We start from the raw sequence: 24805 nt of genomic DNA on the forward strand, positions 1-24805 counted from the left end.
AGACCAGACCAGCAACCCTTGCAGAGAGGAGACTGAACAGCCTTCCATCTCCACCGGAGATGATAGCCTGGGACTGAACTGTAATGACGATGATAAAAGTGAGGTTAGCTAGACTTCCTCTAGTGAGGTAGCAACTATTCACTCTCGCTGTTTTAAAGCAGCAGTTAGAAGAACAGGCATTACGCCATAATTTTTTAAAGGGCATTTCAGCCATGTATTAGCTGTTTCGAATATGCAAAAAAAAAACGTTTTAGTTTCCGAAATAATCTTTCAAAGCAACCCCCGATTTCACACCCTCTCCTCATCAAATGTCAGATGGTTTTTAATTTGCCTGGTGTCCATGGAAGGATTATTGTAATCAGAGCTGCTCAGAACAGTCACAGCAAGGCAATCTGTTCTCATCCAACTGCTTATGCTCCTACTGAGTCAGTGCAACTCAGGGCTCTTTTTCTGTCAATTTACCAAGACGCACAAGCTCAGCTCATCTTGAAATCCCTCCCTATCTTGCTCTTATGTAAACCCTCATCATAGAGACCTCACAAGCTGAAAGAGTTTAAGAACATTGCTGTTTGGTAATTAAATGGGATCTATTCTATTTGGTCCATCGATTGACAAAAAGGAACTTGCCTCAGGCTCAGTTTTGTTCAAATTATAGTTTTTTTAATGGGGATTTTGGTTCAATCAAATCACATCTAAAACACTCATTGCCATTTTAGCTGTTAACTTTTGTGAAAAAACACATGCATTCTCTGTGATATGGCTGAAGGGATGGAAAGAATGGTGTCAAAACCTTCAGTGGCTCTTAGCTTCTATGTAATCTAGGGCCTTGTGGTCAGTCTGTCAGCAGAGTTATTTACACATCTAGGATTTACCAAGGCGAATTTGCCTGTAATCAAAAAATAATTCATCCAGACTTAAGCTCTGGTTTGATCCTTGCAAACACACAGCAGTGTAAATCCTGAGCCCTTTGGCCCTGGCCTTGCCCTGTGGCCCTCTGGGTAATTCAGGACCCCTGTGAGCAGTGAGACATATGGAGAAAACGAGGAGCCTGACACCCTGATCCACCATGAGGAATGTCTTCTAGATTACCACAGTGCTCCTCATTATCTTCTCTCGAGCAGGAGGTGATGCAGTTCAGCCCTGGTTAGCAGGGAGGACCACTCCCATTAGGGATCGCTAGCAGGAGTCACTGGGGGCAGGTTGAGTGGGATTAGTGGATGTGGAGTGTTTCTCAACCTCAAATAAACAAAGGCAGATACTGGTGGAATGTGACCGCTGCATGTGATTAGTTCCTTCTGCCTCCCGTCGAAGACATGTCATTTTAGACATGTTGTTGACCTAGATTTCAGACCACTTGATGGTACAAATAATCCCTACTGTCTTTTTTATATGGCGGGGAGCTAGAGACCATAGGCTACATGGTTTCACAGCCCCGTGCGGCAGAGGACAGCAGGAAAATGTTAGCAACAGTTCATTTGTTTGCTATCCCGTCAATTCTCAAAGGAGAATGGGCCGTAAGAGCAAAGCCTTTTTTTTCTTCTTTTAACTTCTTTGTGAAAAATTTGACCCGGTTATCACAACCATAAATCTATTAGTGTTTAAGAAGTCTAAATCGAGCCGACTGCTGGGAAAGCACATTAGCGCTTGATCCCGTTTTAAACTCTGCTTTCATGTGTCCATCAATTTTGTGACGTTGCGGTGGTTGGTGTCATCGCTCGGAGAAGTGCAGACGTGTGGGAGTAGGGAACAGCAGCGAGGGCCTGTGCTTCCCAGGCTGCTCCACAGTGAAAGGACAAACAGCGTCTTTATCGTGAATCTGACCCGACGCACCACGGAAACATCCTGTTGGCTCTTATTGTCATGAAATGTAAACCGAACCCTGAGAAAAGTGATCGGCGGGGTCTCCGATTACGGCCCACTGTAATTTTGTCCCTTGTCGCGCTTAGTGTAACAACTTCAAATGGAGGAGACCTGTAGAGTCCCCCCCCCCCCCCCCCCGGCTGCTTTGATAGTCTCTGTGTCTCGTGAAGTGATGGACTGGTTTTAGTGAGTAGAGTAGGATGTCTGTGTGTGGTTAGGTGGACTGCTGAAACAGAGTCATGAAGTATTAAGGCAACAGCTATTGCATTCCACAGCAGACAAAGCCCAATCCTGGCAGAGCTCTTTTTTTCAGCTCATAAATAAAGCAGGCATTTCTGATTGTGGGGTGTATGTATAATTCATGGCCAGTCCCCCCCCCCCCCCCTCTCTTCCCCTTCTCGCTTTCTGGCAACAGATTCCTTCTAGGCTCTTTGTTGTCTGCTCCCTCAACTGCATTTAAATTAATAATTAAAGTGATACTCGAAGAATGTCTGTGACACCACCTGCTATGCTGCTCACCATATCATGCTCCTGTTGGAGAACAATATTGCTACTCTTTAGCCTTATCAATTCCAGCCCAAAAGAGCTGGAAATCGACATTGTTTTTCCTGGTGTGAAAGTTAGGAAATTGTTTGTACTGTTTCCAGGCCATAAACTATTAAGGTATTTGGGCAATTTCATTAATTAGGTCTATCAAAACTGGACATGAGATGTTTAATTTGACTGGAAATACATTTAATTTGCCTTTAAATATTGTAACATTAATAATGAATAGACAGTAATAAAATCTGTAAAAAATGTTTGGCAACAAATATCTGTAATGTAATAAAAAGTATCAAAGGTGTTTGAAATATGTAATAAACAAATATTTTTCTTCCCTAACGTAAACTATGGAAGTTACAGAGAGAGAGAGAGACATGCCCCCTGGTTACATTTCAGGGTTGTGAACCCATGACGGTAGAAAGAGACACAGTAAGTCATGTATCCTTGGTAAACTCAACCAACACAAAACCAACAGACGCTTTTGAAGTTTGAATCAACCTTAGCAAGCTGTGGCGAAAGATGAGGGATTGTGTGTGAGTATGTGTGTGTGTGTGTGAGTGTGTGTGTGTTTAAGGAAAGAGAAAAAAAGGTGGTTCTGAATCGCATTTCAAGTTAGAACACTCTTGTTCATTTGTCTCTGTCTCCTCCATCTTGAAGCACATAATCCACTCCAGGACGGCAGCATGCCTTCACTGTCCTCCACATACACACCTGTGTTGGTTTATTAAGAGCACAGAAAGACAAGCTGGCAGTCTCACGCATGACCACACCCCAGAAAGCAGACCAGAGCACTGAGTATTATGTGAAAGGTTTACTGTAGCAGTCGACTAGCTCAGCACCCAGCCACTCCACCCAGATTTATTCGTAACAGTTTTACAATCCTATGAAAATTAATGGTAAGTCAAAGACATATTGGAAAGGCATATTCACATCTTATTTTATACTTATTCAGATCACAACTCGCAACACGTGATGGAATATGTTTCCACTTCCTTGATGTGGGGACCTCTTGTTATGATACTCCCAGAGTGCATCAAAAGAGATAGGCATTTGAAAAATGTCACGCAGCTCGTTTAAAAAGAACTTTTTTCGGGACATGGTTGAAATAAAACACTCGACTTGAATATTGATTTGGATGGAAACCAAGCTGACTTCTGAATTCTCTCTAATGCAATTTGAAGTGGGGCCTGTGCCACGAATAAGAATGAGAGAAACAGGGGGATGACAGGGGAACCATCCAGAGTAATGGCACTCCTAGTAATGCCTCTGAGACACAACTGGGGTGGGGTGATGAAGGAGAGAAGGAGAGGCATAGAAGAGGCAGGGAGAGAGGAGGTGGAGGGGGGGTAGAAGATGCAGAGAGAAGGGAAAAGGAGACGGAGAGAGGGGGAGAAGAAGCAGGGAAAGAGGAAGAGAAGAGAGGGAGAGGAAAGGCAAAGAGGTTAAGAAGAGGCATGTAGAGAGGAAGTTGGAGAGGGAGAGAGGGTGAGAAGAGACAGGGAGAGGCAAAGATGAGAGGGAGAGATTGAGTGGGTGAGGTCATGAAAATGTGAGTAAAACAAGAAAAAGAAAGAGTAGAGAGAAGGAAAAGAGAGAGAGAAAGAACGGAATTGAGTATGCCAGGAAGAGAGAAAATGTGTGAGTGAGCACTTTAAACCCAGAACTGAAGTAAGGTTTGGTGACCAGCTCCTGGATGGGTCGATAAATATGAGCAGCCTCGAAGCTGCCCGGAGTAATTGAGTCTGGTCGCCGTGTGCGTGAAAAGCGCCAGGGCAGCAGAAAAGGCCCATAACTCAGTGAGATAGGAGGTGGGATTTACAGCGTGTGATCAACAACAGAGATTCCCTCATATCTGCCTCTCCCAGAGGAGTTTGGTCCCTACGCTCTCTCGCCTGCCGCCCAGGGAGTCCAGGCACGCCCCATCAATATCCCCCAGTCCCACCCGGCACTGACACCAAACTTCAGACCCTGGGTCGATAGCCTCGGCTTGCCGGAGCCACCTCTTACATTATGAGATGACGTGGAAAAAAACTTAGGCAAGTGGAGCTTTGGAAAGTTATGCTCAGGTGACTGTAAAGCAGAATTCATGGGTACAGAGAAAACTCTCTTGTCAGTTATGCATGTGTAGAAATGCTGTGTTTACTTGATCGATGTGAGCAATTATGAAACGAAAGCATCCATCATATCTGTCACGTAATAGCCACACACATCTCCCCTGATCCAGCCGCATGATTGTACAAATAGGCTCAGGCTGTATGGGAAAATGTCTCCTATGCGATACATTAGTATGAATTATATTCCCACTTTTATTATGTCTGCAGTGCTTATTGTAAGGCCTGGGGCAATCTTGCCTGGTAGCAGTTCATGCTTCATTAACTGAAGCAAAACACTTCTGTGACATTTTGTACATGGATTTTTCCCTCGTTTATGTTGTTCCAGCTGTCCCCTTTGGGTAGGGTTTTTTTTGTAGTTTTTTTTTTACGATGGACAGAGATAACCAAGCCCCCCGGCCACAGGGGAAGTGAGTTCTAGGTTGCAGAACCACCCTCCCCTCCCCCTGCTTCTCCCCTCCTCCCCCACATCGCCCCAGCCTCTGCCACCCACCCTCCACTCCCCCTGCTTCTCCCCTCCTCCCCCGCATCGCCCCAGCCTCTGCCACCCACCCTCCACTCCCCCTGCTTCTCCCCTCCTCCCCCGCATCGCCCCAGCCTCTGCCACCCACCCACCACCCCACTGCTTCTCCCCTCCTCCCCCACATCGCCCCAGCCTCTGCCACCCACCCACCACCCCACTGCTGTGTCCTGGCCGTGACAAACTGAGGACGAGCTCTTGGCATTGGCAGCCATTCAGGCTGACTCTCACATCGGCCCCACAGAAAGCCTTTCAGGGTCCCCCGGTGCAACAACTGCTGAGTTTTATTACAGCGTGAAATGGGGAGTGAAAAGGCCCCATGGACGGTCCTACTTAGCCATGCAGAATGTGTCACTTTTGGGGAGGAAGATAAGAGCACAAAAGAGAGAGTTGGGAGCACAATCGCTTTTGTCGGGAGACTGTTAGCAAACAGCTCCAAGTCCATAGAAATGGCGAAATGTGCTTGTTTACATCTGAGAGTGAAAACATTCAATTCAAGATAAATTGGTTGAAAATTGTGAGGAAATATGTTAAGTACTCATAGGAGAATGGCTTGCTGTTGTTATTCCAACAGATGGTAGCATGGTTGCCAGACTGAGAGATTTGCTTGAAGAGAATGTCAAGCTGACATCCACACTAACAGATGTACCATGTCCATCCCTATTAGAATGTGTCTTCTGTTACATGCTTTCTTTGCCCAGCTAAAATCAAATGGTTCTGCCCATGCTAAAGAGTCACAGCACCTGATATTGTTGGAATTGGCAAGAAACTGTGTAAATTCACAGTTTCTTTTGATTGATGAGAGCACCTTTGTAATTATATACAGGCTCTTCTATTTGCTTTGGCAAGACATCTGTCGTTAAACCCCTCCTCCTCTCCCACTAAAATGTCAGGTTGTGGGTGTGTCTGGTGAGAAATGCTGACAGATTGTCAGTTATCAGCACACCTGTGGAGAACTATCACACAGACCACTCCAACGCTTACGTTTTATGACCCCTTTTTACAACATATCCATTCCCTTAAGAAAATTGTAACAAGGGAACACATTCCTAAGATATCACCTTCTGGTAAATCAGCATCCTGCACACGTGTGTGTGTCTGTGTGTTTGTTATGTGAACAAAACTAGCTTCAAGGGTTAATAATTAGGGGAAAGGCTGAAGAATGGGAAGAGGCTGGTTCTGGAACCACAGAGCAAGCATTCTGATCTGTGTCGCAACCTCCCGTCGTGTGGTACAGTACACTATCTTAATGACCGTGGCTTGGCACGCGAGTACAGGCATCTCGAGATAAGTTCCTAATCCATTTGCACTTTCTCTAAAGATCTGGCTGTATGCTCAACTCCACAGAGACACCGTCCTATGAGAATAGCCCGTTTTATTTTCTCCCCAACGGTGGAATGCATTCATTCCTCGCACACAAGATCTTTCAATGGGAAAACGGGCCTGATCCTGAGGCTTACGAGTGTATGTTCAGTGATTTGTAGAGGGGATTTGTGGGCTTTAACGTGTGGGTTACTGGCGGAGGTTCCTGTAGAGACTGATGGAGCAGAAGGCTTCCTTCAACGCCTCATTGTTCCAGGATGGTGCTTCTTGAAGATGGGGCACGGTGCTGCTGCCAGGGCTGCTTCTGCCCTCCGCCTGGCCGCCTGCCACCCGCTCCCGACACTGGAGCTAGATGGAAGTGTTCAACGCTGTTCACGCTGCCTCAGGCTAGCGTGGAGGAAATTCTGAAATTCATTTGAGGACACCGGTGGTGTTCAATATGGCATCCTCGCAACCTTTTGACTCCTTCCCGTTCTCGTACGTTTTCAAAGTTATTTCAGTTTCAGGTTGTCGTTGTGGTGTTCAGTGGAGCCTGCAGTGGGTTTGTCTTGGATTCCTAGACCAACATAACTTATTGCAGGGTCGTTATGAACTGACACTGATACATTCTCCAGCAGTGAAGGCTGAGTCACACAGTGAAGACAATTCTGCATTACCCTGAGTGAGTTATTATCTCGTTGCTTTAACACTTTATTGGACAGACGAGCCAAACGCGACCCAGCGACAAGACACAGACAGCGGTAACGAGGTGAGGGGGGGCTGGGGGAGAATCACAGCACAGCATGTCATTGTGAGCTGGCAGGCGAGCACAGGGCCCTGATTGCAGTATGTTTCACCAGAAGCCAGATTTGAGCTTCAACGTGTGCCTGTCCCGCTCACTCCATAAAAAGCAAATAAACTTTTCACTGGCAATGGCATAATAACGACAGAGGCTGCTAATGAGCTAATTAAAGACTCGTAAACACAGGTTCGGCTCCCTGACTGAGATGTGTAATTTTGTTACATCGACTTTGCGTTTAACTGATTATTATGATGAATGCACTGACTGTACTATGAAGACATGGGCGCTGACTGTAACGCCAGAGACATTTTTTCTCCTGGGTTTCCATATGCCGTTCTTGGTTGGTCTGGTTCTCTCTGAAGTAAGGCATCCAGAAGCATCTTGAGCCCAAGGTTCACATCAGAATCATTCCCCCTCTCCTCTCTCTTCCTCTCCTCTTCTCATTATTTTTCTCCAGGCAGTACCCGTCTCTTCTTTATCAGAGACGATTTCCCCCCCACTGACCAACCATGTTGAACTTTCCCAAAGAAGGAATGTGGTGAAGACTGTTGAAAGTTAGCTGCTGTGACTCCATCACTGTTAGCTGGTGCAGGAGGCGAAATTGAATGACTAGCTCCGGCAGGTCTCTGGTTGGTGTGGTTTGGGCCTGTCCCAGAGGTTGAACAGAAGCAGCGCAGCAGTGGTTTCTCGCTGGGAACCCTCTCCTCTGCTCTCCGCTCCTCTGCTCTCCGCTCCTCTCCTTTCCTCTCTGCTTCTCTCCTTTCCTCTCTGCTTCTCTCCTTTCCTCTCTGCTCCTCTCCTTTCCTCTCTGCTCCTCTCCTTTCCTCTCTGCTCCTCTCCTTTCCTCTCTGCTCCTCTCCTTTCCTCTCTGCTCCTCTCCTTTCCTCTCTGCTTCTCTCATTTCCTCTCTGCTTCTCTCTGCTCCTCTCGACTATTCTGCACTCCTCTCCTCTTCTCCCTCACTGTCTCCGCTAGCAGCCAGCAGTCAGCAGAGGGAACGCATCAACCCCCGTCCTCTCAATCCAGACGGAATTCTTGCCCTTTACTGTGGTGGCATTGCCTTGATTTTGTTGGACATGCATGAAGTTTCATGTTTTATAACATTTACCATCATTGAATTTGATTTGTTGAGGGTGAGTTGTTGTATTTACGTTGAAAGGAATTTCACCGTATTGGTATATTTTCATATACATTTTACCATATGATAGGTTTGGCTAAATGAGTCTGGCAGCAGTCGCAATGAGATTCGTCTTTCATCCTCTGCCAACACCAAACTGATGCAGTAAATCAGTTCCACGTGTTGCAAAAGGGAATCCCAAAAACATTTTAACTGGGTGTATCATCTATTAAGCATCATCTCTGCTCTGTACTGAAGGCGGTGTAGAGTGAAGGTTCTGCCAGTGGCAGACTGTATCAGGTCCAGACATGACTGTGTGTTGGTGGGTGGGTGGGGGGGTCTGACGCTGATGCATCAGCAAAGGAATTTGTCAAGGCCAGGGCCAGACAAAACCCCAGAATGCACCTTTTCTTTTTCTTTTTCTAAGTCAAAGCACCGGTGTGCTTTACTCCATTCACAATGATCCCCTTTTAGCCCACGCCTCCTTTTGTAGAAAATTGTTTATGTTCTTTGAAGGTATGCGGGGCATCTGTGTCAAAGAGGTGTGACGGGTGGTTGCGGTGTAGTTGCCAGGGAAGTGGCTGGGAGAGGTACTTGTCATACAGGCGGCGGGCGGGCGGGCGGGCGCGTTGTCTGAGCGAGAGCACCTCCAGTGTGCTAGGTTTCTTTGATGTGACTGAGTCTTTGAAGCGCTGACACCCTTCTCCCTTTCACAGTGCCTGGAGCCTTGCAAGGAATCCTGGGACCTGAAGGAGAACCAGTGCCAGGACTTATGCGAGGTATGTCACCATCGCCTCAGACCTCAAGTGTTTGAGTACTCCCTCTGGAGAGGGAAAATTGTAAGAAGGGGGAAAACTCTGAGGGGAGTGTGAAGTGGGTATTTTTCTGTGCTGTAATGGCACTCTTGTCTAAAATTGAATCAAAGCTGTTTAACTTACTCACCACTCAAATGAGTCATAAGCTGAAATGTAAACAGGACTATCCCTGTTAGCTCACTGACCTGCCTGTTCAAGGCCTGGCAGCCCTAAACTTAAAAATGATCTGACACATATTTTTCCCTTCTGTGCCCTCTTCCCCCCTTCCTCCTCCTCCCCGCCCCCCTCCAGCCCCTCTTTCCCAAGAAGCACTACGAGTGTCTGACGAGCTGCGAGTTCCTGAAGTCGGTGGAGGGGGTGAAGCAGGGCGACTGCCCCGCCCCCGAGAAAGCCAGTGGCTTTGCCGCCGCGTGCGTGGAGAGCTGTGAGGAGGACGCCGAGTGCTCCACAGTGAAGAAGTGCTGCTCCAACGGCTGTGGCCACACCTGCCAGCAGCCCAAAAACCTCTACAAAGGTACATGTTCGCAGGCCACGCATCGGTCACCTGGCTCGCCTCGAGCAAGAGCCGCCTTTGAAGGCAGCTTCCGTCATGTGTTTGTTACGACCTGGGGCATTCGTGGCCTTTCTTTCTGCTATATTCTCTGAATTCACACTTTTTTTTGTAGCAGCAGAAGACGTATTGTGTATTAAGTTTGACTGTATTAGGATTCCAGTTTTCCATGTTTCAGTGGACCGATTAATAACATTTAAACCCTACGAGTCCTCCCAGGAGTTCATTGGCCACTTTGGCACACCCATGTACGCTGAACACTGTATAGTACCTGTGTAGTGTAGAATCATTTAAAGCCAATTTAAAGGTTCCCGGCATGAGAGTCTTTTAAGTTCACTTCCCAACTTGCGAACGATGGGCACCCACAAATATCTCCAGATTCCCCCTAGCGCTTAAGATACCACCTTCCTGACCACCTTGACGGTGTTTCACAATCCTGCATGCTCTCCAGCTCCAGGAGACCTGTCTAATGATCCAGCCCGAGGAGGCTTCTCTGAGTGTGCCCTCATTGTTTGAGACGAGTGCCTGCTTCCCCACCGGGAGATAAATGCTGGAGCTCCATTCTTTGTCATGTCGGGAAACTGGGGCCAACAGCCTTGGGCCATAACAAGGCAGCGTGCAGGGCCGGTATCAGTAGAAGATGGGAGCCGGCTCTTACCTTTGAACCACTGCAGTCGGAGCGGTGATTACTTTGAATCGCGTAGCCACTGTATTTGTGTGTGTGTATGTGTGTGTATGTGTATGTGTGTGTTTTGAAGCAAACTTTTAAATTGATATATGCTCAGAAGTGAATGATGAGAATGAATAAGGTGCAGATTCTGTGCAGTATCAGTGCCGGGAGATGAATAGCCATGACTACGTAGGCAGATGAATGAAGAGTCATTCAATACAGAGATGTCTTCGTTCAATCACCGCCACCCACACCGAGACACAGCTGACAGTTAATACCATCCAGACAGGCTGACTACCCGAGGATTGATCTCTCACTTGCCCATATTCTAGATACCCAGGCGGTCAAACTCTTGATAATTTCAGTCCTAATCTCCAGTGTTAAAGGTCTAATTATGTGCTCACGGTTTTGAGAGTGTAATTGTTTCTGTGTGTGCACAAGTGTGTTCAGGATGATCCATAATGCTGGAAGCCATTACCCTACACGAGTGGTGCAAAAATGGAGCATTTCCCAATGCTGAGATCACTCTCAGATGTGTGTGTGTGTGTGTGCGTGTGTGTGTGGGTGTGTGTGTGTGTGTGCGTGTGTGTGCGTGTGTGTGTGTGTGTGTGTGTGTGCAGGTGAAGAAGGTCCCTAGTGAGCATGTGTCCCTGACAGAGTAAAGGCAGGCTGAACGAAGCACATCCCTTTGTGCTTTCTACGTCTTCTCTTAACAGAGATACCGAGGACCCCCGACTGGGTTTTTGTTCCATACGAACTGAAGCTCTTCCCCTTACATCTACATGATCCAGTTCTACTTGTTTTCAAAGACATGCTGCGATGTGAAATATTTAATAGGATATGTATAACATAGCAGATGGTGAAGCAGATGAAGACTTTTCAGGGGTTTCAGTGGAATACAAAAGCATTCTTGTGTGAATTTGTGATCATTCTCCTTTTAGTTATTGTTTATTTAGTATTGTTTATTAAAATTCCACTCTTTCCTTTGTTTCATTCAGAGAGACCCTATACTCCCTCTATAACTCTCTCTTCTGCCCTCTGTCTCTCTCCATCTCCTTCTGTGTCCATCCTTCTCCGGCTCAGTCTCGCATTCTGTCGACGACCACTTCTTCTTCTCAATCCACGTCCACGCGTCCATCTGTCAGTCTCCATTCATAAGCGCCCTCCCTCTGTCAACTGTGAATCCACCACAGTAACTTGGTCACTAGGAGGTCATTAGATATGGACGCTCCATCATCCCTCTTGTTGACAGAGAAGACCGTGGGACTGTGTGATGCAGCCATTATTGGATAAATGGATTTACCGGAAAACATTGTAATTATTTGACTTTTGAAGTGTGTTTTGGGAAACGTTCCTCCCCCATTTATCGGTGCCTGTTATTAGAAAGGTCATAATGACAGCGTGTGCGTGACTGTGTCGAATTATAACACAAGACTTTTTGTTGGCGAGTTCATGACGTAGGACTGGCACTCCACTCTTGATAGTTGTTCAACAGAAGTTACATCATGGATTGGAAACGGGAGAGCAGGCGTGTGGTCATTGAAAGATGAACACTGTAAATACGATTCTTGGACAGGATCTCAAGCCAATAGTTCATTTTCATGAGGAAGGAGGTGTGGAAAGGTTCAGGATTGGTTGTTTTGTCCCACATTATGTTTTCCTTTTGCCTGCGTGTGTGTGTGTGTGTGTGTGTGGAAGAGTTCTGCACTGACAAAAGATGAGTCTGATTGGAGGAAAGACACAAAGTTGTGTTTGTTTTTAAGCGTGTCAAAAAAGCGTGTATTAGAGTTTTTAGGGGGTATCACAAATACACCCACACACACGCCAGAGCTGTGAAACCACGGCACAATGGGACACAGCTGTTCCTACACAGACTTGTTATCTGTGGGACACAAAAAATGGCTTCGTAAAATGTGGTTGGAAAATGGACCCGACTGCATCTTTACGTGCATCAATCAATCACATCAAGAAGCCTCTAGAAGATTGACTAGAGATATAACAAGATCACCCCCCACACACACACAGACACACCCCAAACACCCCTCTCTAACAGCACACGCTGTTCCTGATAACCCGAGTGTGTTGTTTGCACCACAGGCTGAGTTTATTGCTGTGAATGCAAAGCAGCTACAGGAGTGGTGCTCAGTAATCCAGTGAACTGCCAAGTAATTTATAGGGAGGTGTGCGATTTATTCGGCGTTCTTCCGTACTCTCGAAACCGCTTTTTTGCAATCTCCATCTCATTATCACTCCGCCCACCTCTCAATCAACAACTCACTACGTCTAAACTGTCATAAATCCTACAGGGAGAGTTAACCTGTCGTGGTGGAACACTTACACTCCATCCCGGACTTAATAAATCTCTAATTTATCACACATGGGTACACTGACTGAGTTTGAATGGGTTGAATGTGTGGAACAAAGATACAACTAGATTTGAAACTTGTGTCTGGGTGCGTGCGTGCGTGTGCGTACGTGTGCGTGCGTGTGTGTGTTTATCTGTTGGCACACCTCACCATCATGATGTCATGTCCTCTCATCGCCGCCACTGTCTCACAGGAAGTTGTTATGTGTTTCCCACAGGGGCTCCCCTGAAGCCGAGGAAGGAGCTGCTCTTCCACGAGCAGCCGTCAGGCCAGCTGGACATCCGCTGGTCCTCCAAGTTCAACATCTCGGTGGAGCCCGTCCTGTATGTGGTGCAGCGCCGCTGGAATTATGGCATCCATCCCAGTGAGGACGACGCCAGCGAGTGGCAGACCATGGCACAGGTGAGGTGTGCCGCTCCAGTCCTCTGGAACAGATGCGGTGGGATACCCTGTCTTGCCGGCGTGTTACGTCACAGTCCCATTGTTTATCCCTCTAACCTACTTCCATTTGATGGGGGTCTTCGTAACTTTTTGGGAAAATAACAAACACGTCGACTAAAAGCATTGTGGGCGTGACACAGCTGTGGAATCACTGCTCTCACTCAACGACTGTAGCACACGGTTGCACATTCCATACAGACACCGTGTCTTTGAACGTTCCCCCAAAGAGAAACATGTAGATGACTGATGTGGCAGCAAAGGCACACGAGCTATGACCCTGCGTGATCCCTGACCCCTGTGGGCCTGCTCTCCCCCCCCCCCCCCCATCTGTCCCTACAGACTACAGAGGAGCGCGTCCAACTGGCCGACATCAGAGCCACCAGATGGTACCAGTTCAGAGTGGCGGCCGTCAATGTGCACGGGACCCGCGGTTTCACTGCCCCCAGCAAACACTTCCGCTCATACAGAGGTCCGTATGTGCGTCTGTGTGCGTGTGTGTGGCCATTCCTTGAGTGTCAGTTCCTGTTTGACACCCAATGCCCCCCATTTGCTACAGTTAAGACCTTGGAACAGGTGGAGCCTTTGGGACACAACTTTACAAGCTGATTTGCCTCAGTAACGCCTGGATTACCCTCTTTCGCTACACATACTCATGAACTGTGCACATATGTGTGTCTGTGTGCGTGTGAGTCTGTATTTTTCTCAAATTGAATCAGACATGCACAATGCTGAAACATTGACGTTTGAGACACATTATTCGTGTTTAACTTTGACGGTTCTCAAGTTCAAAACATCTGCTGTCGTACACAGCTCAGATCCTGCTTGAATTAAGCAGAAAGTCTAGGCCTCTATGATTTATTTTTTTGCTGGATGCCTCAAATCCATCAGTACTTAGCATAGGCTTTTGAAAGGACTGTATTTGTATCAGTACCTAGCTATCCTGAACACTAAAAAGGATTAAAGCATTTCTCCTTCATTGTCTTCAAACTTGAATAATGAGTGTAATAGAAATTGTAATCCAGCTCATAAAAAATAGAATTGTACCAGCAGAACATTTATTCTCTGTTTTGCAACCAGATCTTCATTCAAGTCTTCAAAGGTGGGGCTTTCCCTCTTTACGGTCATATAAAATGTAATATGTCTGAATTAGTTAGGATATTGCAGGTTTCAACTGCATGTGGGAATGAGGTAAGGTAGGCCTGCTTCAGATCTGTGGCCCAGATTAGACCTTCAGGAGGGCTGCTTGCGCTGGCTCCTTGCTGCTCTGAGTGTTCCATGTTGAATGACACTAAATAGCCGTGTACTGCAGATGCAGATGGCAACTGTTAAAGTGCCAAGCTTTTGTTTCTATGAGTTCTTGTAAATTACAGGTTTATGAACGGGATATTGTGTGTGTTTAGATTTCATTTGATCTACAGTAGATAACATCTGTTCAGCTTGACAATAAGCAACCGGGCCATGTGTGCCAGGCAATTCAGTTGCATTGAGCTGAAATGGCTCCGAAAAAGTTCAGATGACGCCTCATCGCTAGCACTAAACCCTGTCACGTGTCATGGACCACCTGTGTGTTCGTCTTCAGTTGGAATTCCTAAATCTTAAATACTGGAATGTTCACAGGGGACCCGAAACACACACTATCTTGTGGCCTCATGTGAGGACTAAGAAGTCATAATGTGTTTGGTGGTGTATGCTGGCTGACCTTCCCTGTCAGTGGTATTAATACGACGAGCTCCCCGGAGTGTTCTGGATGTGTGTTTGACACAGCCAGACACCAGGTGGACCGGGACTCTGCTGCAGGGCTTGGAAACGGATCTTCAATCAGTCCAATCAGAGCCCGGACATTGATGGATTGATGGACGCTGTCATGGATTTGATGAGAACTCAGCCGTTCCGTCATTCCATTGTTATTGACATAGCACGGCCGCATCATCTGATTGCAATTTCGCACACCGCCATACTTTGTTAGGTGCAATTTGCAAAAACTGCCTGCTTATTTATCTTTCGGATAACATTAGCCAGCTCTCTGAAATGGTGCGTCCCAATTCCAGTCTCGCTCCACCTCAAATGTGTTTCAGGTGGGAGAAGGCAGGCAGGCAGGCAGGCAAGCAGGCAGGCAGGGGGAGATGAGCTAACTGGGCTGTAGACTCGATCATTTTCTCATTATGGGCTGATTCCCTGTGCTCTGGCATCTGGCCCTGTCCTCCTGAGTCCTGCAGACTGGGGCCCGGGCTGACATCAGCACTGCACACGGCAGCCTCCCGGCAACTAGCCCAGGTCACAGCCCATCTGGCTGGCTTCAAAACAAGCTTACAAAGCCTCTCTCTTTCCTTCTCTCTCTCTTTTTCTTACTTTCTCCTACACACACATTCGCGCATTGAACCTGCACACATGCACACCCATGTGCAAGTGCACATGGACACACATGCTGACACCGACTGGTTAGGTAGCGACTCTGACATGATGGAATGTGGGGGTAGAGTCAAAGTGAGCAGCATGTGTTTGTTAACCCCTGACCCTCAGTCTCCATCCCGTGAAGCGCTGTCACAGACATGACATGACACCTGTCATAACATTTCGTGACAGATTGTCAATGTAAGACTAATTACTCTAGGCCATCAGAACGGCTCCTTCTTAGCTGCAGTTAGAGGCTGTTAAAACCAGGAGAGATTTACCCGGGTTTGTAGCACAGAAATAACCAAAATGCCTATCATGATATCCAGTTTAGTAATTAATCCTGTCGAAAAAAGATAAAATTGGTTTTTCATTTTAAGTAAGGATAGACAGATGACTATTTCTCCATTTTACTGCAGGAACATTTTCCTGTCATGTCTGATGCAGACTGTATTTGTGGCTGTCCTCAAATTTGCTAAGCAAAAACAGCTCAAGATGATTCTTTGTCATCCATTAGAAACAATAGCCTTTTATGTATCCTATTAGGCTTAGTCTCGAGACTAAATCAGAACAGCTGGAGTGAGGGCTGCTGTCTGACTCTGACCTTTTGTGTGTGTGTGTGTGTGTGTTGGTGTCGGTGTCTGTGTGTGTTTTGCCTGTGTGTGTGTGTGTGTCTCTGCAGATCCGTCTGCCCCTCCCAGTCCCACCAGTCTGCGTGTTACCAACATGACACAGGGTACTGATGGTCTGGTGACAGCTCGCCTCAACTGGACCCTCCCAGAGGAGCCTGACATCCCTGTCCATCACTACAAAGTTTTCTGGAGTTGGACTGTTGCCAGCAAGTCCTTGGTACCATCCAAGAAGAAGAGAAGAAAGACGACCAATGGGGTAATCCTCTCTCTTTCTCTCCGGGGTGTGGATAGGGCTGATGGAAGCTGTATTGTCCTCCAGTTGAGGTCTGGGACCCGGTCTGGGTCCAGGTCTGGACCTGTTCTGAGTCTGGATGAGCTGAGCCAGAACAAATTCTTTCTGCTCCAGACCTACTTTCGACTTGGTCCTCCAGCCTCAACACTGCGAATGTGAACCACAAGTACACAAAGGGAAATAGGATAAACAATGAAAGGCTGCATGTTGGATGAAACAAACTTCTGAAGCCATCCCTCACACAGCGAGACGCAATGCCCTTTTCACTGTTTTATTTCACTATACAAATTAAAGCTCTCTTAAACGCATGGTTAAGCTTGGAAAGAAAACACAACAAATCATTTGAGCCTCATTTACAGCGAGATAAATTATGTAATGTGTTGCTTGGAAAACTTGATGCATATTTGTCAAAGTTACTGTTATTTAGAATACTTCTGACCCAGGAATTGGACAGAAATAAACCTTATATCAGAGACAATATTGCTTTAAAAAATACAATATTTTCACAAACGTATATGTCCAGACAGTGAGACCAACACTGTCTGTAGAGCGTCCCATCCAGAATTGGTTCTAAAGATCAGTAACAGATGTTTGCAATGGAGGTGAGTGAGGTGGCAGATATCAGACACCTATTGACACATGTACTACTGGTTTCCACTTTGGCACCTCAGGGCTTTGAAAGCAACCTGCTGATGTAGGAATGTAAAAACAAGGCCAGTCAATAAGCCGGGCCTATCAAGCCCATGCTGATGGAGGAATGCTGGGAGCCAAACACAAGGCGACCAGGCCCCAGGAGGCTGCGATAATACATCCCCCTCACGCAGCCCACAGCCTCTGGGCCTGTGCATTGTCTCCTTGCGCTCGTCGCATCCCCGAGCACATGTGTTCCCCATCAGCACTCCTTCTCCTCCAGACTGGCTTGGTGGAGCTGAGTGGGTGTGGGGAGGACCTTGGGGTCTGGGAGGCTGGGAGTGAGACAGGGTGCTGAGTCTGGGGGTCCTGATGGGGGTCTGTGTGTGTCTGCAGGCTCAGAGCTGGGTGGAGCTGGAGGGGCTGCAGGCGAACAGCAGCTTCACAGTGGAGCTGCAGGCTGTGACCTACTGGGGGCAGGTGCGTCTGAAGAGCTCCAAGGCCTCTCTTCACTTCACCACAGGCCAGAACGAAGATTCGGGTAAGGCATGCTGCTTTTGAGTAGGGGTAAGAAAGAAAACAACCAGGCCTCAGTTGAAATCTCGTTCTGCTCGCGGTTCAAGTTTTCTATCCAATATCCCTCTGTGCACTGTATATTTATCATTATTGCATGATTAAAAGGCCGGTAAAGGACAGTATGCCAAGTAAATGTGAAATTGTGGTACCCAACTTCTTCAACACTTTTCTTCCCCAGTTAAATTGGCGTCTAAATCAAGGAAGGAGGAGATGTTGCCTGTTGCCTCCACCCTGGGGAAACGCCCCGCAGGGCCCCTGGAGGTGGGCACCCCCTTCTACCAGGACGGCCTGCTGCAGGTCCGCGTTTACTGGAAGAACAGAGGAGGTATGTGCTCCTGGCCTGGTCTCCATTCTACTGTAATTACTACCCCGGGTACTATCCATCATCCTGCTTCCTTTTATCCCCTAATCAATGCAGGGTTATGGATATGATTCTCAATGACTTACACGGTGGACGTTTCATTTAGAAAGAAACGGCATGGGATATTGTAGATCAAATAAATGAAACAATGTGTCTTTGTGACGGGGGTAATGGGAGTGCCGGGTGAGTGAGTGTAAATCTGCACCGGGCCGGGTGGAGCGGAGGTTCTGTTTGCTAAAGAACAATAAACACAGAGAGCCAAGCCCATGTGATGGGGTTTATTGACAGCTGTAGTTAATAGATCCTCCCGTACAAAGCCCTCCCTCATATTAGTGCCGAAACAGTCCATTTGGGGTTTTACAAGGTCTGACGTCAGGCAATAGGGCACGTCGAAGGGTTAAAACCTGTTGGAATGCTTGCCCCTGCAGCATATGTCCCTAGCCCCGGCCCTTCCATTAATACCAGAGTGGAAACCTTGAAAGGCATGCACCAAGGGAAGCCTGTCAAGTTCCATTCACTGGTCTATGTTATGTTACTAATATATGTCATCGCCCAAGCCAAGCTCCACAAGGCAGAGTCAAGAATGCACAGCCTTGCTGAATGTGAGCCTTGGTGGTACTGATGGAGAGGCTCACTGCTGAATCACAGAAAGAGAGTGTTAAGAGAGAGAGAGAGCGAGAGAAAGAGAGAGAGAGATTAAGAAAAAGAAGAGGTAATGCTTCCTGGTCCAGAGTCATTATAAGAGTTGGCTGGGTTTGAGGCTGCCAGGGGTTGAGTGATAGTGACTGGGTTGGGCATTTGTTCAGCCCTGAGTCTTGTGGAGTGCATTGAACTGACTGAGCCCTGGGCCGGGGCCAGGGCCAGATCCTGGGGCTTGACTGACTGCGGGCCTGGTCTTGCAGTGAGGGCACAGCTCCTCGCTAGGCTGATGGATCACTTTGCCTACGACCCTGACCACCCATGTTCCACTGCAGTAAACAGACAGCTGGATCTGGGAGTCGTAGTGCCTGGGTGTCCCGGCTCTGGTTTCCCATTAGTCCTGTGTGTTCTGATTGAGGGAGAGACAGGTTAGCTTAACCCTGATTGCAACATTCATCCACTCACTGTGAGCCAGAGCAGCAACAAGGGCCTGATCCCAGAGCTGGTTCTGACCTGATTATCTGGGCCGCTTCCAGAAGACCCAGAAGGGTCCGTTACACCGAGATAACGTATCACCGTCTGTCCGACACACAGACAATAGGCAGTCCAGCAGCGTCGGCGACGCTTCAGAGATTAGTTTCCAGTCATGATTTATCCAAGTGTTCCGCGCTGCTCTCTACCTGATTTCCATGTTCCTGCTCTTGCTTTACATACCACTTCCCTTCCATGTCAGACCCAGCTTCTCATATCTTGTTTATTTTTCCCAATTTCCCGCTTCCTCGTAATTCCCTCTCTTCTGCTTCCAAAGTGCTCGGAGGCTGTGCGCGCCAGATCTGTGTCTAAGCCTTCAAAGGACCCCTTTTATCTCCTCACCGCAACCCGGGCCCCTGCCAAGGGCTAACACAGTGTAACTCAATTATTAATCGGAGTACTATCATTTCACATCCAAACGACGCAGCTAGATGAATAATAAATCCAGTAGAATAACAGGGTGTGTTGGGGGGGGGACGGGGGGGTTACAGGAGCATAAACACTGCTGATTAGTCAATGAGGTACTGGTGTAGCGTAATGATGTGAATGTTGCTGGTGTACCCAGACTCAGGGCTGCCTGCTGCTGCACAACTTAGATGGTTAAACTCAACAGTTGCCAAAATATTTGTGTACTGGAGTGTTTATAGAGAGAAGCTGGTATGTGATGGTTGAGACCTGCGCAGCATAGCTGCTGGAGAAATTCAATTGGACGATTTTCACGTATATTATATTCACATGAAAACTTTTTGCGTCTGTGACGGTTGGTGACGGTGATAGACAGAATCAAACTGATACAGAGAATTGATCAGATTAGACATCCAACTTGTTTTGATTTGTCAGATAACATCACTTCGCCGCACACGCAATTATGATGTCTGAAATTGCATCATTCTTATCAGGCCCTTTGTAGTACTTTATGCCGACATACCGTCGGTCAGACTGAGTGATTTATTTATCTCTGTCTCTCTCTCCATTTTCCCCCCTCTCTCTGTCTCTGTCTCTCTCTCTCCCTACCTCTTTCCCCCTCTCTCTGTCTCTGTCTCTCTCCCTACCTCTTTCCCCTTCTCCCTCTCTCTCTCTCTCTCTCTCTCTCTCTCTCTCTCTCTCTCTCTCTCTCTCTCTCTCTCTCTCTCTCTCTCTCTCTCTCTCTCTCTCTCTCTCTCTCTCTCTCTCTCTCTCTCTCTCTCTCTCTCTCTCTCTCTCTCTCTCTCTCTCTCTCTCTCTCTCTCTCTCTCTCTCTCTCTCTCTCTCTCTCTCTCTCTACCTCCATCCCTCATTCTTCCCCAGACCCGACGGTGAGCCGCTACCATGTCCAGTGGGTTCCAGAGTACTGTAGCCACAATGAGACCAGGGGTCCGGAGAAGTCTGTCACACAGGTATGTCCCACGTCCTTCCTGATCACCAACAGTGATCATACCATCTACTGACTATTATACAGCTCCGTGGTATGTCGAGCACATGGCTATTCTTCTGTCTGGTCCTAATCAAGGCCAACCACTCTAATGAAAAGAGTTCCACTCAGAGAGTCTGAGGCCCTGGTGGGTTGCTGTGCACTGGGCAAATCAACCACTGTTGTTTGTATTATTATGAGTCAGTCAGTGTGGTCAAGCATGTGGTTTGCTAGGCCGTAAAATACATTTACTAAAACAATGTTTCCGGGAATTGGGGGCCTTTGCCCCCCCCCCTTCCACCCTCACCCCCACCCCCCTGCATGAGAGTCTAGGCTGAAGAGGCACTTCTTGAGGGTAGCAGGGTTGGGGTCCAGGGGTCTGGAGGGAGGAGGAGGGGGTTGAGGGCTTGGCTGGCTGGACTCTGGCTGATACAGGATGGCAGAGGCCTGGCAATCAACGCATTCTTTTGGGACCTGATCTCCGGTTGCTAGGATATGCACATCCTTTTTCTATAGATCACTGGGAAGTATTCCAAAGCAGCGCTCCTCCTCGTTCCCTTGTGTGTGAATGTGGCGCCTCATTCAGATTTAATCAGAGCTGTTTCATATCAGGAGGAAAAAAAACACACCAACTCTGGCTATTAGTGTGGAGCCATTTTATTACCAGTGCGAGATCTAAAGCTTGGACTCAGCAGAACATTTCTTGTTTCCTCAAAAAGAGATGCAAGAGGCGATTTTTAAAAGATCAATGGCTGAATAATGTGACGGCATTAGTCCACAGCATTCAAATACAGGAAAGAATCAATCAACATTGATTTAAGTGTGATCCTCATTTTAATTCACACAGAAATCCATTCAGCTGTTTTTCCCCTTCATTCGTTTTCTAATAGGTTATGTGTTACATTTGGAACCCCTACAAAGAGAATGGCTATTTTACATAGATGTGTGTACGGAGGGAAACAGTGTTAACCCTAACCATGTGAGTGTTCTGAATGTCCCTGTAATGTGGGGCATGTTCCACATGCTGGGGAGGGAAATTCAATCCTCTCTGGCTCTGTGCATTTAATTATCTGTGTGGCCCACAAGGGACATGACCTGGGCCACATGATGTCAAAGTCATCAGGGCTGAATCATTTTTTTCTTGGCTCAGGAGAACTACATCAACCTCCCAGACCTGCTGTTCTCATGCAAGTACAAAGTCACCGTCCACATGCTCAAGTCAAAGAGACGGGCCAAGGACGAGAGCACCACTTTCCTCACCCCCTCCTGCGCAACCATCAGGAGCAAGACCCACAAACACATCCCCTGCCCTGGGGAGGGAGGTGAGACACAGACAGAAACAGCCAGACACAATCGGCTGAGATTTAATCAGCATCGGTCCTGCGCCCTGATGGTGATGTTGATGAGAATAAATCCTCAGATGAATACAGATGTCTAATAATGATTCTTTTTTCTTTGCTGTCTCTTTCTCAGCCACTGGTCTTCCCAAGGTGTTGGCCAAGCCAGAGAATCTGACAGCCTCTTTCTCCATCCACGAGGGCAACATCACCGGTAACTTCCTGTGGCGAGTGTCCAGGGTTCTGGCTCACCAGCGAATCACAGGCTTCCAGGTCACATGGGCAGAGGTCACCACAGAGAGCCGACAAAACAGCCTTCCCAACAGCATCATCTCGCAGTCCCAGATTCTGCCTCCAGTATGTCTACTCTCAGTCACTTTCAAAACAAATAACTCTGTTCACCTTTGCTCTTGTCTGAAAAGATAAACCTCATTTCATTATATGTCTATGCTGTCATGGAGGAAGCACAGGCAGAAAAACATCTGTGTGTTACTTAACGGTCCTGTCTTCTATTGCTGAACCAGAAGACATTTTCAGTGTTCCATTATGCAGTGTTTGTCAACATTGGAGGTATTTTTAAGAATACACAGTTATGGCCTATTTACATAAAGCTCCTCATAGGCTGGGGTTTGCAGATGGAGACAGAGAGGGAGGGAGGGAGGGAGGGAGGGAGGGAGGGAGGGAGGGAGGGAGGGAGGGAGGGAGGGAGGGAGGGAGGGAGGGAGGGAGGGAGGGAGGGAGGGAGGGAGGGAGGGAGGGAGGGAGGGAGGGAGGGAGGGAGAGAGAGAGAGAGAGAGAGAGAGAGAGAGAGAGAGAGAGAGAGAGGAAGGAGAGATCTAAAGGCGGAGTGTTGTCTCCTGGTAGAACTTCTCCGCCTCCCACTTTTCATCTACCTTCCCTCGTACCTCTTTCATCCTCTGTGAGAGCTCAGAAAAAACCACTGTTTTACATAATCTCCTCTATCAACAACACGCTACGGCTGTCTGCGCCGCCCAGCGAGGCAGACAGATCTATAAATAAAGGGCCCCACCACCATACAACTATCAGGCTGGAAGAAAAGTAAAACAGGTTTTAGGAGAACAAAGTCCACTGTCGCAGATAAAGAGAGAGAGAAAGAGAGAAAGAGAAAGAAAGAAAGACACGAGCACAGGAAGGAACACCTTCCAGGATTACACCGGTGGGTTCAGCAATGTTTTGACAGTCAAAATCTGCAGACCTGTTCACTGGGTGTAAACACTCTCCATTTCATCCAAGCCATCTTCTGATTAACCCCACCAGGACCATAACTTGTTGGTGGTGTCTAACCTGCGGCCGGCCACATACTACAGACTGGAGGTGCAAGTCATCACAACAGCAGGCGAGGGTCCTGCTACTGTCAAGGCTTTCCAGACTCCCGGTGTCTTACCTGTCCTGCAACACCGTAAGCAGTAACTATCTTTCTGGTTTGAACACTGTTAATGGATAGCAGTTGTTTTACTTTTCTTTCGACTTCGAAAAAAAAAAACTACTAGGAACTATAAAATATGTGTTTCTTGTGTATTGTAGGACCCAGACTCAGGCAGCACCACTCACACCACCAGAAGCCGTCAGCAGAGAGGCATTGAAAGGCCTGGCTAGCGTGATCTTTTTGGGAGCAGATCCAATGTCTACCAGCGCCGTTTCCCAGGAAGGGAATAGAGAGTGGAACCAAACAAACCCGGCAGACCAGATTCTGATCTGACCCCATACTTATGTGATATAGGTTCTCTTCCTATCTGTAGCTGTCCCTTGTGATCCCATCTACTGACTGGGGGCTGGCACAGTCAGAAACATACTCTAGGACCATTCTCTTATTTGTATATTTCATCGTTTGGGGCTGTAGGACAAAGTTTGCGTTGGAGCCATCAAACTGTTACACCCTAATTGATCGAACATATGATGCAAAATTGATTCCCATGTCAGTGAAACATGTTGGCAGTGTGATTGAAAACCCCTGGAATACACCGAGGATATGAATGGAGGAAATGCCGTACAATTGTAAAACACAATCATTTATTCATCTAGTCAGGAAAGATTGATTTCACCTATTTATTTTGATTTCCCAAGTACAAAAGAGGGCGCTTAGGCATACAGTATGTGCTGTTGAATAATGTAACTAAAACCAGTGTAGTTTAATCAAAAAAATAATTCTCATAGTATGTTGCATGTAGAAGTACATTTGATTTTACTGTAAATGAATTACCAGCTTCAAATTGAATGCTTGTAATGGTTTTGCATGACAAATGTTAGTGTTGTGTAGGCATGAAATACTTCTGTGTTACCTCTTTTGAATATGTTAGCATTAACTAATTAACAGAGAACTATATGGGGAATAATATGTCATGTTTATTAATGAAATTATAACTTTGTTTGCAGATGATGGAATTGTATATGTTCTTGGCTGTAGAAATATTTGTCGTGAAACAGTCAGTGAATATCTATATTTATTTATGTGTGTATTACAAAGTTTGATTTGTGTGGATGTGTGTGGATGTGTGTGTTTGGTGTGTTTTAGTCTTAGAGTTTTTGAACTGGCAAAACATCTTGTAAAGACATTTTGTAAAAATGGAATTGTAAATACAGTCTTATGTTACATGTTATTTTTCCATGGTAGAAACTGTACAAACTGCTAAGTAATAAAAAATAATCCTTAACCTATACCCTTTGCCATTTCTTGCGTGATCAAAAGTCTATGAACCGTCAAAATTCAGTGTACTCTCTGAGCATGAGGTTATTTGGCAGATGCTGTTGCTTGTTTTGGCTGGAACGCCCATATTGCTAGACTCCCAACACACAGTGTGTTCACTGATCTGCCCCGGAGACTGAGACACGCACTCCAGCAGTCTAAATAAACAGGTCATTCAGAGCTTAGCAGCCGCAGTGAATGCACGGTGACCAGGGCAGGGTGCTC

At 47.0% G+C, this 24805-nt stretch overlaps 1 protein-coding gene across 1 annotated transcript in view; it reads left to right on the plus strand.

Moving 5' to 3' along the window:
- anos1 (anosmin 1) overlaps window positions 1–24554 on the plus strand; it is a 35184-nt gene extending 10630 nt beyond the window's left edge. Inside the window, exons 3-14 of the mRNA XM_084688907.1 lie at window positions 8972–9034; window positions 9362–9584; window positions 12874–13058; window positions 13437–13566; window positions 16171–16376; window positions 17439–17583; window positions 17797–17943; window positions 20437–20525; window positions 21690–21861; window positions 22013–22233; window positions 23155–23296; window positions 23422–24554. Of these exons, the coding sequence (XP_084545033.1) occupies window positions 8972–9034; window positions 9362–9584; window positions 12874–13058; window positions 13437–13566; window positions 16171–16376; window positions 17439–17583; window positions 17797–17943; window positions 20437–20525; window positions 21690–21861; window positions 22013–22233; window positions 23155–23296; window positions 23422–23480 (1782 nt within the window). The 3' untranslated portion in view covers window positions 23481–24554. The remainder of the gene's footprint in view (window positions 1–8971; window positions 9035–9361; window positions 9585–12873; window positions 13059–13436; window positions 13567–16170; window positions 16377–17438; window positions 17584–17796; window positions 17944–20436; window positions 20526–21689; window positions 21862–22012; window positions 22234–23154; window positions 23297–23421) is intronic.
- The last annotated feature ends 251 nt before the right edge of the window (window positions 24555–24805 follow it).

This window comes from Hypomesus nipponensis, chromosome 23, assembly GCF_054491055.1.
Source record: "Hypomesus nipponensis isolate SF chromosome 23, ASM5449105v1, whole genome shotgun sequence".
Lineage (NCBI taxonomy): Eukaryota > Metazoa > Chordata > Actinopteri > Osmeriformes > Osmeridae > Hypomesus > Hypomesus nipponensis.